Source organism: Gossypium arboreum, chromosome 1, assembly GCF_025698485.1.
Source record: "Gossypium arboreum isolate Shixiya-1 chromosome 1, ASM2569848v2, whole genome shotgun sequence".
NCBI classification, from domain to species: domain Eukaryota; kingdom Viridiplantae; phylum Streptophyta; class Magnoliopsida; order Malvales; family Malvaceae; genus Gossypium; species Gossypium arboreum.
Window position 1 is genome coordinate 10522165 of NC_069070.1, and position 19783 is coordinate 10541947.

A 19783-nucleotide genomic window follows, 5' to 3' on the forward strand; every position below is an offset into this window, starting at 1 on the left:
AGTATAAAATGTAGGGAAAAATGTTGTGATTATAATTTACCATTATTAGTTTAAAAATTGGCATAAACAAAAGTTGTGTTAATTTTATTTATGTAAAATAGAGTTATTATTTGAATAAAATTATAAGCATCTTAATTATCATTTTATTAAAATTAGAGTTAATTATGAGAATTGGTTATCATTTTAATAATGTTACTTTGCATTAAGTACATAAAGTTCTACAATAAATTATCGATTTAAATAAAATTATTAAAAAAATTTTATTGGTTCTTTTAGAGAGATAATGCTCTGTTTTGTTTGACCCATGAGTCCAACAAAAACAAGTTATTACACAATTAAAATTCCAATTAAATTAATATTTTTACTATTTAAATATTCAAATTAATTAGAAAATATGATTTTATAATTTAAATGATATCGTAATTTATTTAATTAAATTAAATATTAATATTATATGGAGTTAATATAAATTTAATAGAATAAGTATAAAATTTAATAGTAATAAAATTTCGAATCCTAAAATAATAATAATAAATAAATAAATAAACATATCAGTTGCTTAAGCTCTTTAATCATGATCAACATATTAAGTGTAGCACCCCAAACCCGGCCCAGAAGTTATGGCCGGATCCGGCATGCCACATCAAAAACGTAAAAAAAAATTTCATTCTAAGTCCGTAAAATCGTACTTGATGTTCAAAAGATTAATTCATTAAGGGTTAAAGTGAATGGAAGTCATGCACCGTAGGAAACCTAAAGAGGAGGTGAGTCCATCGGATTGCTTATACCAAACTCCTTCGGATCCAATCCTAGACATGCAAACCACCATTGCCGTACCTTAACGTCTCTGTATATTTCTAGGAAACCGATTTGATTAAGTCCTTTTAGGAAAAGTGATTAACTTTGGAAAATATCTTCATTCGGAAGCTTTGCTTGTTTTGTGTTATTTTGAAAACAATTCTTGTTTTTGAGAACGCGCTTTAAAGCTATCCAATTTCAACAATCAAATATAAATATTACCTATCTTAATAAAACATATAAAACCATCAAAAATAAATAAGCGGCCTTATTACATTTAAAAGCCCAAAACCTCAAACGTAATTAAAAGGATGTCCAGTTCACGTAAGAAAATCAAACTTTCGAGCGGGTGGCCACTCCGAATTCTCTCACTGACTCCAAGCCCACTATGGTTGGGGATTTCTGCGTGGATGAAAATAAAAGGGGTGAGTTTGGGAAACTCGGTGTGTAAGGAAAACCCATTCAAAGCCCAAGTCAACTCAAGCCTATTGGGCCTAAGCCCATTCAGTAATAGTGGTACTGGGCCGAGCCCTTTTCAGATTATAATAACCGGGCCTTAGCCCTTATTCAGATAATGTGATGGCCCATAGGCCCATTTCAAAATACATGCAACATCAATAAACATATGCAAGCCCATTTGGGTAATAGTGGTCTTGGGCCGAGCCCTTTTCAGATTATAATAAACGGGCCTTAGCCCTTATTCAGATAATGATATGGCCCATAGGCCCATTTCAAAATACATGCAACATCAAGAAACATATGCAAGCCCATTTGGGAGACTACTCAACCCACCAACCACTACACTCCACCGTACCAACCATACACTCCATGTGGGAATAGCTCAACCCACCCAAATTTAACACTCCACATTGCTTTTTCGCTCAGCTTAACATAGAATTGAAGCAAAGCCTCCAAGACGTGGACAAGCCACTTTCAGTACTTCCTCCGTCAATATCCCATCCTATGCATCGATAATAACAACATGGCATGCATAAATAACAACAGTCAAACATGCATTTAGGTCAATTTAACCCTAGGGGTATTTCGGTAATTTATCTACTAGCGGCAAACCTGTAAATTTTCCACTTTTAAAGGTATTTTAGTAATTTATCTATTTTAGGGTTTTTCATGCATATTCCTACTTTTCACGTACTAACGTAATCACGCATCGAGGGTTCTTACCAATTTGGGCCCGTTGGCCCATCATTCCAATTTTGGCCCATTAAGCCCAAAAATATCGAGGGCACAGAAATCATGCACTTTGCAGTCCAAATTTTACAGCTTACCAAAAACATTAATCGATTTACCTCACGAGCATTCGCACACTCGCAAATCTACAAAATACCGATTTTCGGCATTTCGACTTTTCGACTTTTGCCGATCCGACTAAGAAAGAGGGTGTTAGTTACACACACTGCTTATGACGATATCTTTTGAGATCCACACACGAACCGCCTACAATTGGATTACTAACACATTAATCTAACTATTCAAATACGAACTACGTATTAACCCCTTATAATATTCGGCCAACCACACCTACAGATCATAGTAAGCTTATAAGAAAACAATAAGCAACTCATTAACAATTTTTTGTCAATGTTTACCACATAATCATAATTTCACTGCAAGCTGTCTTCCTGAGCAACAGTCACTAAATCATTTATAAATGGAGCTACGAAACTCCAAATCAAGTTCCGTTAATTTTCCTTGAAAATAGACTCATATATCTTCTATCCATAAAATTTTCAGAATTTTTGGTTTAGCCAATCAATACCAGATTTTTCTCAAAGTTTCCCATGTTTCACTGTTTAACTAATCTGACCACTCTTCATTACGAATCAAATTTCTCATTGTACAGAATTCAAAATATGTTCTTGTTTATTTCATTAGAAACTAGACTCAATAAGCTTTAATTACATAATTTATTCAGCTTCTAATTCTTCTCCCACAATTTATGGTGATTTTCCAAAGTCACGTTACTGCTGCTGTCCCAAGCAGATTTATTACCAAATCACTCTTTCACACATACCTTGCATGCATGTTATTTAAACATGTATATCACCAATCAATCATCACATATCTATGATTTTACTTAAGTATAATCTCCATTTCATCATTTTAAAGCACAACATGTTAGCCGATTTTTCCCTTTAGCATCTAAGGCACATGCATGCTCATTTGTTTGGCTCAACTTCACCTATCTTCCATTTTTCATCAAAAGAACATGAAACAACAACCATTTCCTTCATTTTAATTCATGACTAAATGCTCACAACACAACTAAAAATCAAAATATACTTCAAGAGTTAAGGTAGAATCAAGAAGAACTCATGAACCTCAAAATAGAAGCAAGGTACCAAGAACTTACCTTCAATTTTCCTCCTCCTAATGACCGAATACTCAAGAGCTTTCTCCTCTCCTTTCTCTTCTCTAACTTTCAGCTATGATGAACAAAGATGGACAAAACTTTGTTCTTTTCATCCCTTTTTCTTTTAATAAAACTTCATATTTTATCCATTTAATTCTTTAATACAAAAGACATGAAATTCTTATCATGAAATATTTACCTAACCCATTATCATGAAACATTTACCTAACCCATTATTATGGAACATTTACCTAACCTATTATCATGAAACATTTACCTAACCTATTATCAATTTGTATCAATTTGTACCATAAATTATGGATATCAAGTGTACATTTTGTCTACAACAACATGATGGCTGGCCACTTCATGTAAAATGGGAGGTTTGTCATGCAAATCCTCCTATTTTGCACTCCTATTTATTTGGCCACTTCAATTTAGCCTATAGCATTTTCAAACATTTTCACATAGGTCCTATTTCATAATTTTACCCCCTTTTTCTTATAGAACAAAAATTAATTAAAATTGCCGGGTTCTATCTTAAGCTTGGGCTTTCTAGAGGCCCACTAACATAATTAAACCTATGCCAACATTCACAGGATTCCCGAAAATTGGGGCGTTACATTGAGAGCTTTAAATATCTCTAGGAATTGATCATGCCCGAACCAACCGGTAAGGTTTGAAGGCTCGTCTGAAAAGTAAAAGAGATTGGTAAAAATATATAAGCCTGAAAAATGGACAGGAGTAAAAAAATGAGGCACATTTTCTAAACGAACTAAGCCTCACGTAAGCTTTTTTTGGTCCAAATCTAATCCGACATGAATTTGCAAAAAAAAAAAATCTCTTGCTTCTTGTTGTTGTTTTCACTACTTTTGCTGCAATTTTGTCACTATTTTGGTGTCATTCGCTATTATATCATTATTATTTTGTTTTTATTTTTTGGATATTGTATAACTCTAATTTTATTGTTAATTTTGCTACTATTTAGAGGTATTTGCTTGTTAAATTGCACCTATCTTAATGTTATTTAAATAGAGAAATATTTATTTTAATGTTTTAGTGTATTTGATGTATTATATTTTTTAAATTTGTTTTTAATGAAACATAATAATATAAAAAATTTAACACATGTAGGTCAGGCAGGACTCGGATTTTAACATTTTTATCTGGGTTTAGTTTAAGTAAATTTTAAGGCCCATTTTTTGGACCAAACCGGATCAAAAACCGAGCCTAGAATTCTATTGAGGCCTGACCCAACTCAGCTTGACCCATAATCACCTCTAAATCTCTTACTTATGAGAATATATCGTAAAAGGACCCCAAACAAACTGTATACTACCCCCCCCCCCCCCCCAACTCCCCAAAACAAGAAGATGGTGATATGGGGCATTGCAGTAAAAGAAAAAACCCATTTTATGTTTTGTCAATGCAGGTGAACCGTTTCTAACCACTTCTCCTTTCTCATTTTCTTTGGATTGAGGGCCAGCTTCACTTACAAGCTAAATTAGAGTGTGTAATAGGGTGAACTTAGGAGATTAGCAAGGCATTCCCTCCCTAAATATAACAATGTATGAAAATATTCATTCCTACTCCGATTACCATGACTCATTTTTTACCTTGATTTCATTGGGTAAAATATTTAAAACCATTTATATCATTTTCATGGTTAACCGAGTTTGTAGTCAATGATGGAGTTTGATATTTTTTTTCTTACAGAGACCGAAATTAAATTGTATATTTCATAAAAAATATAATTTCATCATTTTAATAGTCTATATTTTTATAAATTTTAAAGGGTTAAATCAAATTTTATCATTTTGGAGGAGGATAAAACACAATTTTATCATTATTAATTTAAAATTTTATAAATTATAAAAATTTAAATTAAAATTTATCATTTTAAGGGGATTATGGTCTTTAAATCTCTAATACGCTCCACCCCTGTAGTGCCATGACAAGAAAAACTTGTTATTAAAATAAAATTTGGTTGACAACAAGTACTGTGATTCATTTCTAGATAACCCATTTCCCCTTTCCTTATAGAAACAAACAAAAAAATAGTTTAAAATGAGAAGGAAAAAAATTTAGCCAATGAGGGTTGATAAATCAATACAATAATAGCTAGCAAATGTAAGTCATTGCATGGTTTTCGTGTAAATTCTGTGGCATTAATAAATTCCTATCAACCGAAACAATAAATATTGCCATGAACCAACATTTCCTAACAACTCTTCCTACACCTTTCTAGTTTCATCACTTTAAAAATAACTTCATTTTTATTCATCCCTCTCATAAAACAATCTCAACTTCAACTGTGTCTACTTCCAATACTGTTAATAGCAGTATGGAAACCCTTCCATTTGTCTTCAGCTTAGCTGCTGCAATATTTGCTTATGCACTTTGGTTCCATATCATAGCCAGGAGGTTAACCGGTCCGAGAGTGTGGCCTCTAGTCGGTAGCCTACCGTCTCTTTTCGAGAACCGGAGGCGGATCCATGATTGGATGGCTAGTAACCTTCGAGCAACTGGTGGCTTAGCCACGTATCAAACATGTACTATTGCTCTTCCTTTCTTGGCTTGGAAGCAAGGGCTCTATACTGTCACTTGTCACCCTAAAAACATTGAGCGTATCCTCAAGACTAGGTTCGATAACTACCCAAAAGGGCCCAATTGGCAAGCTGCATTTCATGATCTTTTGGGGCAAGGGATCTTCAATAGTGATGGAGAGACATGGCTCATACAAAGGAAAACAGCAGCTCTTGAGTTCACAACCCGGACGCTCAGGCAAGCCATGGCTCGTTGGGTGAACCGGACCATCAAGGATCGGTTATGGCATATTTTGGATAGAGCATCCATTGAGAAGAAATCAGTGGACTTGCAGGACTTGTTGCTTCGGTTAACGTTTGACAATATTTGCGGCCTTACCTTTGGTAAGGACCCCGAAACACTCTCTCCTGAGTTACCTGAGAACTCATTTGCTGTTGCTTTCGATACAGCCACAGAAGCAACTCTCTATAGGTTTTTATACCCTGGTCTTCTATGGAGATTGGAGAAGATTTTGGGGATTGGAGTGGAGAAAAGATTGAAGCGTAGCCTCCAAATTGTCGAGAACTACATGAACGATGCTGTTGAAGCAAGAAAGGAAGCTCCATCAGATGATCTACTGTCCCGTTTCATGAAGAAGAGAGATGCTGAGGGCAACCTCTTTACAACTGATGTTCTCCAACACATTGCTCTAAACTTCGTCCTGGCCGGTAGGGACACCTCTTCCGTGGCCCTCAGCTGGTTCTTCTGGCTCGTCATGAACCATCCGGAGGTTGAGCAAAAGATCATCGACGAAATATCAACAGTTCTCCAGGAGTCACGTGGTGAAGATCGCAAGAAATGGCTTAGAGAGCCTCTGGAGTTCGATGAAGCAGACAAATTGATATATCTGAAAGCAGCACTAGCTGAAACACTGCGTTTATACCCCTCAGTTCCAGAGGACTTCAAGTATGTTGTTGAAGATGATGTCTTACCGGATGGCACGTTTGTGCCTGCCGGCTCGACTGTGACATATTCAATATATTCAGTTGGAAGAATGAAGACTATATGGGGAGAAGATTGCATGGAGTTCAGGCCTGAAAGGTGGATATCACCAGAAGGTGACAAATTCAATACACCAAAGGATAGTTACAAATTTGTAGCATTCAACGCAGGACCACGGACTTGCTTGGGGAAAGACTTGGCTTACCTACAAATGAAGTCAGTGGCCTCCGCGGTTCTACTCCGTTACCGGCTTTCACTGGTACCCGGACACAGGGTAGAGCAGAAGATGTCTCTCACTCTGTTCATGAAGCAAGGCCTTCGTGTTTACTTGCAGCCGCGCAAATTTCCATAGATGACGGGGCTCATTTGTGTAGTAAATTTTATACTTTGTTCAAGTGGGGTTTTGGTGGTTTATATCTTTGTTATGTTACATTATCATATCAGTTGATATATATTTTCATATGCTTATGTAATAACAAATCACAAAGTACAATCTATTGGACAAGTAGATTTGTTACAATGAAAATTTGATTTGTTAGGATTGAATATAACATTTAGAGAAATTACAGTGTGTGGTCTGTTTGCTATACAAATAAATTCATCCGCCAGTAAGAAATCTACCAGCTTTGCAATTTTGAGAGCTATGCCTATTAACAGTGTTGGAATTTAAAATTTTCAGCTCCATTCTTGGCAATACGAAAATGGCCAGTAGCTCAAGTCCAAAAATGGGTATTTAGACCTCTCCTCCATAACCAATTCATACTTTTCATCTTTGTTCCTCATTCAATTAATTGACTCTTTCAATTAGCTCGAGCACATGAAGGCTTGAGCTAACTCATGCTAAACATCTAAATATCTGAGTCAGTCCAGTATTTTCTCACCAGTTGAAAAGAGGTTCCAGACCACGGTTCCAACCAAGTATAGCCCAACCGAAACCTCGAAGACATTGTCCCAAGAACCTGAGAATGTTCAATATTAAGAAATGCATAGATATTACCATATGTAAAGATTCAATCACCATTAATTGGGGGAGGCAATGTTCTATCTAACATAAAGTGCTCACACCAGCAGAAATGGAATATGATTCTATCAGAAAAAATCCAACCGACCTCACTGGATGTTTGGAAGACAGTTTTATTTTATCACTCATTTTCCGGGTTAAAGCAAATACAGCATGATCAAGTTAAGAATCATGAGGGAAAAGGTATTGTATAGGAGCAACTCTACCATTTTTATTGTAAGATTTCATTAGTAGGTAAACTTACAAAGGTGAGTTAAAATTTTTTTTTTGAGCAAATCCGATATCATATAAGCCATGATTCATTCACTTCCACTGGGCACATATTTCTACTTCATTACATATTATCCGCTAGAAAGATCAAGTAGTGACTTCTTACCATGTTGCAGAATGTAACCAGTTGCGGCTGTTCCAAAGACCCCAGCTAGTACTCCAGCAGTGTTGGACAAACCAAGTAATACACCCTGCAAAGAACATATAAAAAAATAAGAAAGGAGAACCGTCACTTCTCCAAACAAGGTTAAGAAGAGAGCTATGTCGAGAATGGAACATAACACACTCCTTTAGCAGTGTTTTGAGTTTAAAATGCCAATGCAACAGCAAGCATTGGTGGTTAGGGGAAGCTTATTTAGATGATAAAATCTATTCCCAGCCATTGGAGTAACCTTCCTTGTTTATTGAAGCATACTTTTGGAGAACAAACCTAGGACATCAAAAACAGAAAAGAAGCAAAACTTACTGAATATCGAGGGGCAATATCTTGATGGTTTGAATAAAGGCCAGACTGTGAAAATGCATCAGTTCCCTATTCAAGAAAACAAAATTGAAATTAGATCTTCCAGTTGCACATATTGCTTTATTTCAATTACAATGGGGGAAAACAGTAGTAGGCATAGAGCTATTGGCGTAAACCAGAACTAGCTGAGAACAAACTGGAGAGAGGGATGTGTTTCATATATTGAAAACTGTTGGTAGAGTAACTAAGCTACCAATGCCTAAGTCGAAATTTGAGGAATATTGAAGGCAGAACAGCTAAACAAAAGCAACATTAAAGCTACGTCTCAAAGTTTCATAAGAGACAAACCTGACTGCATGCCATACACAAAACTGCCATAGCAGGAGAATTGACATGGCTCAGCTGAGTTAGGAAGAAAGCAGGGCCAAGAAACCCAATGGATTGCATAACCTGTAATACATGGTAACAATAAACTTAAACAGACTGTTTAATTTAGGGGGGAAAAATTCAACAAAACTTTATAGCATCAAAAAAATTGGGCAGAAGAAGAAAAAAGAGCATGCATATACATATATAGGCATGTGAGAGAGACTATTAAATATGCAAGAGAATCAAAGTCATTGGTTGACTGAAATTTTTAAAAAAAAATTGTCATTATGTGGGTTGCTCTTGATGAATGCATAAAGGACTATTAAGAAAAACATATTTAAAGAAAATTGCATTATCAAAGAAGAACAATGAAAACTTCATAATAGGCATCATGGCAATTTGTTTGAGGAAAATAAAAATTAAGAATACCTTGCGAACAGTTGTCACAGATAAGCCTTTGCTCACAAGTGTGTCTGCAATCCATCCTCCAAGATTTGCAGAAAATGCCATCGTAAGCCAGGGTAAAACACAAATGAGCCCTGAATCTGTGAGGTTGAACTTCAGGACCTATAGATGTATAACAAATTAATTTCTTAAAACCGTGATTGGAAGGAGAAACATTTCTTCTTTAACAATTGTCAAAAGAAGCATCAGGACATAATGCCATGGGCGCTTCAGTTCAGGTTTCAAAAAATGGGAAAGAAAAAAAGGTTCTTTCATAGATTTTCCAACAAGCCACAATGTAGTTAAGGCACAAAGATAGTAGATTTCAATTTTTTGAGGATGCTTATTAAGCATGTTGAATGCTATGCTTGCAAGAACAACAACAGTGTGCATTATAAAGATGAAAACACTTACTTGATGATAGTACGTAGGCATCCATGTTAAGAGAATAAACGTTCCCCAGTTGTGACAGAAATGAGACACTATAAGGGCCCATACAGGTGGTTTTGACAAGATTAACTTCCAAGGTATTGTTTTAACTGGCTGCTTGGAAATACAGTTGGTAACAATAAGCTTTTTCTCTTGGGGCAGAAGTTCAGGATCCTCAATAGGTGAACTGTAAGCCTGCAGAACAAAGAAGAAAATTATGGCATTGGGAAGATATTTTCAATTAAAATAAAACAATCCCCCCCCCCCCTCCCCCCAAAAAAAAATGTGTTTAAATTGTGTGCTTCATTTTCATATAATATTAATTAATTTAGAACTTGAGAAACATTAGCATCTGTAACCAACCATGTCAAAGGCAGCATTTACCTTATTTAGCCATAAAGCAAACCAGACTGTCCCCAAAGAGCCGAAGGAGTAAAACACCGACGGCCATCCAAACTGATGTATCAAGAATGGTGAAAATGCCAAACCAGTAACTGAGCCAAGATACATTCCACTATACACCAATGCCAATGATCTACTCCTTTCAGCAACAGGAACCCATTTGGATAGAATATTATTCATGGCAGGCATGGCAACACCCTGAGAACAAAACCAAACTAAATCAATACCTTGGCCATATGCAGCAGCAAAAAGTTAAAAATTCTTCGTTAAAATTTCAATGAGTGATTAATTTTTTCTAGAATACTAGTAGTAAAAGAAGCAACCTCGCCAATTCCCATGAAAGCACGAACGACAAGTAGAAATGGCAACCCCAATTTAGCTGCAACAGGAGTAAGAGCAGTAGCAATGGACCACCAAACTACACCAAAGCCTAAAACTGTCTTCCCACCTACAGTGTCTGCCCATATGCCACCAGCAATCTGTCATTAATTACAACATAATTAGCAAGAAAAACCCACAAAATTTTATACTTTAGTTTAACTGAAAACCAAGATTTCATCTCATAAATAAACCATTAAAAAGGGTTTTAAAAAAAAAAAAGGTTATACCTGAGTGAGGAGATAACCCCAGAAAAAGGATGACTGTATTAAACCAACAGTTGCTGGGTTCCAATTGAACTCAGCTGACATGGGAAGTATAGCAATGCTCATATTTACCTGCCAATCAAGAGCTGTTTAAGGTTGATAGTGCAAAGAATAACAAACCTTTAGCTGAATTAAATTACTCCTAATTATTATTATTATAGTAACTATGAAACTAATGGTAATTTTTAAAGCTATTGCCTTTCCTCCAAGAATCAAAACAAAGAAAAAAAAAGGCTTACTCGATCCATATTACACAGCAAAAAGGCTGAAAAACACAAAATAACGATGACCCAACGTTTGGGGAACTGTTCCCACCAAGGAACTGCACTATCCAAATCATCCTCACTCGCAACGGCATCGTTTAATGAATCTCCGAACTTAACCAATTCTCTGAGGGAGTCGGCTATTTCTCTGACGTCCGCGTATACTTTCCCGCTTCTTCTCCTTCTTCCTTCAGTAGCTGAAAGACGGGAAAGGCGGCAGCCATGGGGAGAGTTGACGGGGGACCGGATCAGACATCGGGTCGGGCTGGGCTTGGTCCTGGTAGAGATGTTTTCGGGTGGGGATTTGGGGAAGTTAGAGGAGAAAAGAAGAGCCCTGAAGCTCATGGCAACCTTTTGAGTTTCACCACTTCACAAAGAGAGGGAAGGGACTGATTTTTTATGGTTGATTGGAGAGAGAACAGGGAGCGATATTTAAGGGGAATGGTCGGAGATTTGACACGTGTACTTTTGTTGGATTAACTGAAAACGGCTTCGGGATTTTATTTTTCATCTTAGACTTGGATTGGGGTTATAAAAAACTATAATGATATTCTTACGTTCAGATGAGTAAAATGACGTCGTAATAGTATAACAAAAATACTGAAATAAGTAAAGTACTCTTAATAAATTTATTTTAGGTACATAATTATTGTTATTAAATTTTATTAAAATTATTATTAAAATAATAAATAATTTAATTATATTTTAATATAATTATTATTAAATATAATTAAATAAAAATATATAATTTAATAACATTCTTAATATAAGTTTTATTAAAATATGAATTAATAAAAATTATAGCATAATCTCATGGGATCATAGTTGCCAGAATTACAAATATTGATCATTTATACACCAAACAAACCCATGTTTTAACTTCTTTACGAGACTATCCTAACCAACCAAAAATTTTTAAACCAAATCAAAAGCCATGCAAAATGGATTCCACCATAAAGTGTTGGAGACATGGGAGATATAAATTCCATTGGCAGCCAACTAAGTCATCAACAAAGTTAGATCAACCAATGTGTAAATGAACACTAACAAAGCATAATAAATGATAGTATAATTGAAGCAAGCACATTAAGAGTAGGAAGATATGGAAGAATTGCTTCTTAAAGTCTCAACAGTGGATAAATATTTGAATTATTGAACAATAGCGATTAATTTACACAAACATCCATGGAAAGTAATGACAAACAGGGGTAAGTAGGAATTTTCCCACATGTTCCCCAGTTCTGTCGTGTTCGAATTTTCCTGGAGCTAAACATCATGTACAACACAAGACAATTTTTGTAGCGAGTATGCAGGGCATAACATGTGCCTAAAGATCTATTTTTTCAGTGATTTCCTCATCATCCGAGGCAGCATATTCATCTTCACTCAGTTTTTCGTCACTTCACTTCACTTCTTCTTCTCCTACAACATCTTCAGGCTTGACATATTTCTCAAAGTATTTTGGTACACGAAAAGAGTCATAACTTATAAACATTCTAGGAATAAGAAAAAAAGGCATCCTTAAAATGCCATTGCAAAAAGAAGACATGAAATGTATGCTGCAGATCGATTAGAACCAGATTTTGAAAGTGCATCAGCCATAACTTGATCTAATGTTTCCCTGGCCACAGTGTCCGTAATGTACAGAAAACTGACATCTAAAACAATGGCATGAACTAACAGTATGCTGCAGATTGATTGCAAAAAGAAGACATGAAATGTATGTTGCAGATTGATTGCAAAAAGAAGACATGAAATGTATGCTGCAGATCGATTAGAACCAGATTTGGAAAGTGCATCAGCCATAACTTGATCTAATGTTTCCTGGCCACGGTATCTGTAATATACAGAAAATTGACAACAATGGCATGAACTAACAGTATGTCTATTTTAGAGCCAAAAATAGAAGAAATAAACAACAAAAACTAAAAAGTTATCTCAACAAGATTAAAAAATGAGTAGCAGGAACTGCAAATGGTCGTGCGCACGAGTGGAAAGTAGCAAGCTCCCTCAAAATCTGATCCAATTAAAGCTTTTAAAAAACATCTAATCTGGTTCCAATCACTCTGCAACTTCATCGAAACATCATAAACTGGAAACTTCATCAAACAAGCACAGACAGTTTAATTCCACATCCACTTCCCATTTATAGAATTTAAATTTTCTTTATTTTTAGGGGGAAAATAAAACCAATTAGGGTCCAAAAGTAAACCTAAAAGCTAAACCATACAAAACCATAGTTTAGTTTTAATCCATTTCATAATCATAGCTTAAATCATTGTTCATATCTAATTATTAGTCTAATTCGCTTTGTAGGTACCATATTTTAAGAGTTATAGTTTGATTAACTTTTATATACTGTAACTTTGATTTTCCATAAATTATGAAATTGGCTTTCATGTGAGCCATTAACGTTCTTCGCCATCGCTTCCTTTCTGCCACATTCTAACCATATTAAAAAATAAACAACAAAAAGTAGATGGTAAAGTGTTGCTTTTATCTTATCCAGCAAATGAATGATAATTCGTGTAACCACAATCAAATATCAAAATGCATTTCATACACTATCTAATCCTCTTTTTCACTAGTTCTTTAGAAGTTTCTAATGAAGAGACAACTTCAGTATTTTCACAAAATCATGCTGCCAATAAAAGCAAAATACTACCTTTGTTCTTTTTTTTTTCACAAAATGTTAATCCTTGTTGCTTTAATTATTCGAATATGAAACTATTTCTATTAAATGCATGAAAATGTTATTGTCTTTGACTTCCAACTAAGAAAAATAAATATGAGAACCCTAAGCTTAAAAATAACAATAAATAGAAAAAATTTAGAGAGAGGGAGTGAAATTACCATCGACGCTATTACAATTGGAGTAGCCAGCGATGGCATGGATGAGAACAGGAAGAGGGTCAGGAAGGGCGTTGGAGAAAGGCATAATTGACATACATATGTAGACATTACCAATCCTAAAATAACCAGCAAGTTCGTTGCCACCGCCACTTCGTGCTCGAAGTCCCAGATTTCCCCATTCTGATATCTCTTGATTCCTTTTTTATGACTCTAACTACCAAAAAGTTCAAATAGGGGAAATCAGAAATGCAGTGAAAAAACCAAAAAAGAAAAGAAGAAGAAAGAAAAAAAAGGGGAAGGGGTTGCAACTCTGCAACCAAAAGGTTTTATTGACTTAAAAGGTGAAGAAAAAGAAGAAAGAACGAAGAATAGATTGACCTAGGTCTTTTCTGCAATCAAAGGGAAAAAGGGAAACATAGAGATGAGAAAAAAAGATAGTTACCCGTGAACCGAGGGAGAAGATGATGGTTCTAGTACTTCTTCATTCTCTAGATAGAGGTGAGGGCAAAAATTGAAGAGAGGAAAAAATTTTAATTTCGCACCGGAATGTGTAATAGCATTACAGCCAACCAAACTAATGTTGGGTGGTGGGCTCGTTGAATTGGGCTGGAATTTATTCATAAGCTTCGAACCAAACATGCTCTTAGTTTTTGCATTAATTTTGGTTTGCTATTTAAACTTTAAAATATTTTAATGAAATTCTCTTCATACTAGTATTGTATCAATTAGGTCCTTCTATTAATTTAACTGTCGAGTTAAGTGCTCGTTTAAATCTAACATGGGTTATACTTTGTCATACAGTAATAGTCACTAACCCGAGACCTAAAAATGCGTCGAGTCGTCGACCCGCGACCCGGCCTAACCCCATCAAATAGATGCACATGAGATATACAACGAGAGGACAATTAGGGGAGTGGAAACATAAAAATATAAACACTTTTTCATACCATTTTTAATTCAAATTCATGCAGTTTCAGTAAAATTATTGTCGAAAAATATATATAAATATTATAAAATAATTATTTTGTACTTAAATTATTAACATAATGAATTTTAATTAATTTTATAATAAATTTTGATTAATTTTGGTCATTTTTGACAGATTTGCACAAAGAGTGAGAACTGGCTCAGCAGACACTGCTAGAAGCATAAAATCGAGAAGCGATTTTTGAAGCATCGAGATGAATGAATTTTCTAGCTAAAGACGGTCCAAATTATGTGTATTAATTCATAATATAATTAATTTTAATTTATATCCAATTTAATTTGAGTTAAATAAATTATTATTAATTAATTATGAAATGTAGCCCAGTTGAGCTAAACTGAGAGAACCGAACCAACCAAGCTATGGGCAACCCAAAACCGTCAAACATGCTGAACCAATCAACTTACTTGGCTGATTAATTGGCTTGCAAAAAGGCCCTTGAAGACTTCGTCAAACTGCAAACAAACCCCTTCTCTTTTAGTGCCTTTCTAAATTTGCCCCAGCCTTAATATAGCAAGTTTGAAAGCTTCAAACTTGCCACATGTGTGGCCGGCCATGGGAGGGCTCTTTGGCTGCTGATTTTATCTATTTTTAGTAGCCCTCTCACTCTATAAAAACCCCCCTTGGCTGCTCATTTCAACACACCACAATATTCTCATCTCTTCTCTCCTCTTTCAACTTTCTCTCTTTATTTTCCCATTCATTTTCCTTTGTCCTCTTGCCGATTTCACATCTTGAAAAAGAGTCGTTCATCCATCATTTGGAGCAGCATCACAGTGTTCATAACAGCCTCAGTTCGACAAGAATAAGCGGAGAAGGAAGAATAGAGCAAATCGGTCAAGCCACAGAGAAACACCAGATTTGATTCTTGTTCCCTATCCTTTTAATTTTTGTTGTTGTTATGATGAACATGTCTATGAATATTTGTGATGTTGAAATTTTTAATTTAATTTATATGGCTTAAATTTAATTCGTGTTAGGTTGATTACATTTCATCTACTTAATTTATTAAAATTGTGTTTGTGTTGTTATAGGCCTCGGTAAGATGTTTGATTAAGTAAAACCATGACTAAGTTATTCTTGCATTACAATTGTAAGGTAACTAATGAATTAATTATTTAAACAAATTGAAATTGTAATTAATTGACACGAATATTTAGTCAGTGCATGTTTAATCATCTAAGGTAGCTGAGGGTAAAATTAGCAACGGTATCTAACGATACATTTGCCTTGCATAACTTGTAAGATTATTGTGATTAAACTGTTTCAATATAGAAATACATTGTAACCTCACGTGACCTTTTATGTGTTTATGAGATTGAATTAATTGTTTGAATTGGCATAGAGATATGTACAAGAGATTATTTTAATTTCATAAGTATGTATGTGCATTAACACATTTGCCTATCAAAATTTGTTTAATTGATTGAATTGACATGGAGATATAGTCAAGAGATTAATGGATTTTGGTAGGTCAGTATGTTCATAAGTTAGCAAATTACCGAGTTGCCGTGAATTTATTCATAACAACATAAACATGAGTTTAATAATTCTAAGTTAAAAGATGTAATTAATCTAACACAATTATGTCATCTTGATTAAATCCGCTTTTGAAATCGTACATTAGAACTTTATTTTATTTTATTTACTTTACTTTGTTTTATAGTTTTTAATCACTTTTCAAATCAAAATATTTTCTCCACTAAAATTTTTTTAAATTGCGTTCATAAATAATTCTTCTCACAGTCCCTGTGGGTATGATAACTCGACACTTACTTGTCACTTTATTACTTGTTGCGATTGTGTACACTTGCACATTTTCGTCGTTCTAAGGAGCTCGGGATATTAGCTCACGAGAGTTGAAGGGAGCTCTAGGCTTCGACTCACAGGAGTTGAAGGGAGCTCACAGGAGTTAAAGAGAGTTCACGGTCCCAACTCTTATACACTTAAGGAGTTCACAAGGAAGAGACCGTGAACTCTAGCATGCAACTTGGAATGATACACATGTCCAACATGCCCGAGGCTTGCTTAGAATGTCAGTCCTATGAATAATGGGGTTAAGTCATGAATAGTGAAGTCAAATCATAAGCATTGATAAAATGTATAAATACACAAATGATTCTTTTAATGAGACACAGAAAATTACTCAACAATTGGTGCGGTGAGCGCGGATGAACTTCTAATCATCAGATTTTTCAATTTTCCAATTTTCTTCAATTTCAAAGTAGAAAATAGCTCACCCAAACGAGAACTTTTCCCTCCGTCTCTCGTCTGGACAACTTGGAGTATCAGGTTCAGGCAGTCAACCCAACAAGGTAGACTTTTTCACCGAATGGTTCACCAATAGACTGAAAAACTTTGCAATGCGGCTCATCAAGGAGTTTTCGGTCCTTTAGACCTGAATGTATCCACTAGTTAAGGGTTGCCACCTCCCATTAACTAGGAGGCACCTCCGCAACAATTTTTTAAGAGGTTCATAAGGGAGCAAATAGATGCATAGGAGGCATGGTTTGAGTAGTAGCTGACTTTTCAACAGGAATCAGTGAAATAGAATGACGAGTTGGGAAGGAAGGTAAACTCTGACACTTCCAACTTTTATGACAACGTTAATGTGTAGGAGGAAGCTCCGGGCATGCATGTAAGGGAATGGCAAATTGAGATGGATGAACTGTGACAAGATGTAAGAGCGTTGCACCCTGAATCTCAAGACATAGATTGATTGTTATGTTCTAACAATCCATTGGCCCCTGAGATAGTAGCGGTGAACTTTCTACATGATTTCAATATCCCAAAGGACATGTTTGAAGGTAAAACAGACCCGCAAGCCCACTTGATGCAATACAATGATTACATGAACGTAATTAGAGCATCAAATTCAGCAAAATGTAAGGCTTTTTCTACAACGCTTAAAGGAAGTGTGAAGGACTGGTATTTATCCCTTCCTTTTGGCTCAATTTGAAGCTTCTCTTAATTATGGCATTTCTGGGGAGATTCAGAGCCCACAGAACGGTCATGAGTACACCTATGGGACTGATGTTGGTGAAATAAAGAGGGTGAGTCCCTCTAGGATTATGTCAAGCGATTTCATGCAGCGATGCTAAATACAAAGAATTTAAAGGATCAGTGGGCTATTGATGCCTTCATAATGAGGGTACAGAATAACCATGTGTAGTACTCCTTTACTAAAAATAGACCATAGAGTCTAGCTGATTTTTATGAGTGACCCCATAAGTTCACAGAAGCAGAAGAGATCAAGAAGGCATCACGTGACACTTTTTAGAGGGAAGACAGGCAATTTAGAAACCGAGAGAGTGCTTGTAATAGGCAAGTTGTAACGCCCCAATTTTCAGGAATTCTGTGAATGTTGGCATAGGTTTAATTATGTTTGTGGGCCTCTAGAAGGCCAAAGCTTAAGATAGAACCCGGTAATTTTAGTTATTTTTTTTCCATAAGAAAAAGGGAGTGAAATTATGAAATAGGACCTATGTGAAAATGTTTGAAAATGCTATAGGCTAATTTGTAGTGGCCAAATAAATAGGAGTGCAAAATAGGAGGATTTGCATGTCAAACCTCCCATTTTACATGTAGTGGCTGGTCATCATGTTGGTGGTAGACAATATGTGCACTTGATATTAATAATTTATGGTACAAATTGTTAAAAATTGATAATGGGTTAGGAAAATGTTCCATGATGGGCATGATAAGCATTATGGGCATTTTTATTGGAATTATGGCATGAGTATGGCACAAATATTAGTATATCATTTATGTGTCATAAAATGTTGAGTGATAAGAATAATAAAAGGAAGTAAATGAAGGTTTTTGTTCATTCTTTGTTCTTCATAGCCGAATTTGAGAGAGAGCAAATAGGGGAGGAAACCCTTGAATATTCGGTCACTAGGAGGAGGAAAATTGAAGGTAAGTTCTTGGTACTTTGCTTCTATTTTGATGTTCATAGGTTCTTCTTGATTCTACCTTAACTCTTGAAGCATATTTTGGTTTTTGGTTGTGTTGTGAGCATTTGGTCATGAATTAAAATGAAGGAAATGGTTGTTGTTTCATGTTCTTTTGATGAAAAATGGAAGATAGGTGAAGTTGAGCCAAACAAATGAGCATGCATGTGCTTTAGATGCTAAGGGAAAAAAATCAGCTAACATGTTGTGCTTTAAAATGATGAAATGGAGATTATACTTAAGTAAAATCATAGATATGTGATGATTGATTGGTGATATACATGTTTAAATAACATGCATGCAAGTTAGGTGTGTGAAAGAGTGATTTGGTAATAAATCTGCTTGGGACAGCAGCAGTAACGTGACTTTGGAAAATCACCATAAATTATGAGAGATGGGTTATAAGCTGAGTAAATTATGTAATTAAATCTTAATGAGTCTAGTTTCAAATGAAATAAATGAGAACATATTTTGAATTCTGTACAATGAGAAATTTGATTTGTAAAGAAGAGTGGTCAGATTAGTCAAACAGTGTAACATGGGAAACTTTGAGAAAAATCTGGTATTGATTGGCTAAACAAAAAATTCTGAAAATTTTATGGATAGAAGATATATGAGTCTATTTTCAGGGAAAATTAACGGAACTTGATTTGGAGTTTCATAGCTCCAGTTATAAATTATTTAGTGACTGTTGCTCAGGAAGACAGCTTGCAGTGAAATTTTGATTATGTGGTAAACATTGACAAAAAATTTGTTAATAAGTTACTTATTGATTTCTTATAAGCTTACTATGATCTGTAGGTGTGGTTGGTCAAATATTGTAAGGGGTTAATATGTAGTTCGTGTTTGAATAGTTAGATTAACGTGTTAGTAATCCAATTGTAGGCGGTTAGTGTTATGGTGTGTGGATCTCACAAGATATCGTCATAAAAGTGTGTGTAACTAACACCCTCTTATAGACTAGATCGGCAAAAGCCGAAAAGCCGGTAT

General features: G+C 35.2%; 2 protein-coding genes across 2 annotated transcripts; one reads left to right on the top strand and one right to left on the bottom strand.

The window, feature by feature from the left end:
• The first annotated feature begins 5340 nt into the window (after positions 1-5340).
• LOC108482488 (cytochrome P450 86A1-like) lies at positions 5341-7597 on the top strand. Its single transcript, XM_017785622.2, has one exon. The coding sequence runs from the start codon at positions 5514-5516 to the stop codon at positions 7047-7049; it is 1536 nt and encodes a 511-aa protein (XP_017641111.1). The 5' UTR covers positions 5341-5513; the 3' UTR covers positions 7050-7597.
• LOC108480774 (sodium-dependent phosphate transport protein 1, chloroplastic) lies at positions 7208-11427 on the bottom strand. The gene is made up of 10 exons (XM_017783870.2): positions 10979-11427; positions 10704-10811; positions 10419-10574; positions 10078-10293; positions 9679-9888; positions 9250-9387; positions 8800-8901; positions 8455-8520; positions 8095-8179; positions 7208-7656 (listed from the first exon to the last, which is right to left on the bottom strand). Exons 1-10 carry the CDS (start codon positions 11345-11347, stop codon positions 7559-7561), a joined length of 1548 nt encoding a protein of 515 aa, XP_017639359.1. The 5' UTR covers positions 11348-11427; the 3' UTR covers positions 7208-7558.
• Positions 11428-19783: the final 8356 nt, after the last annotated feature.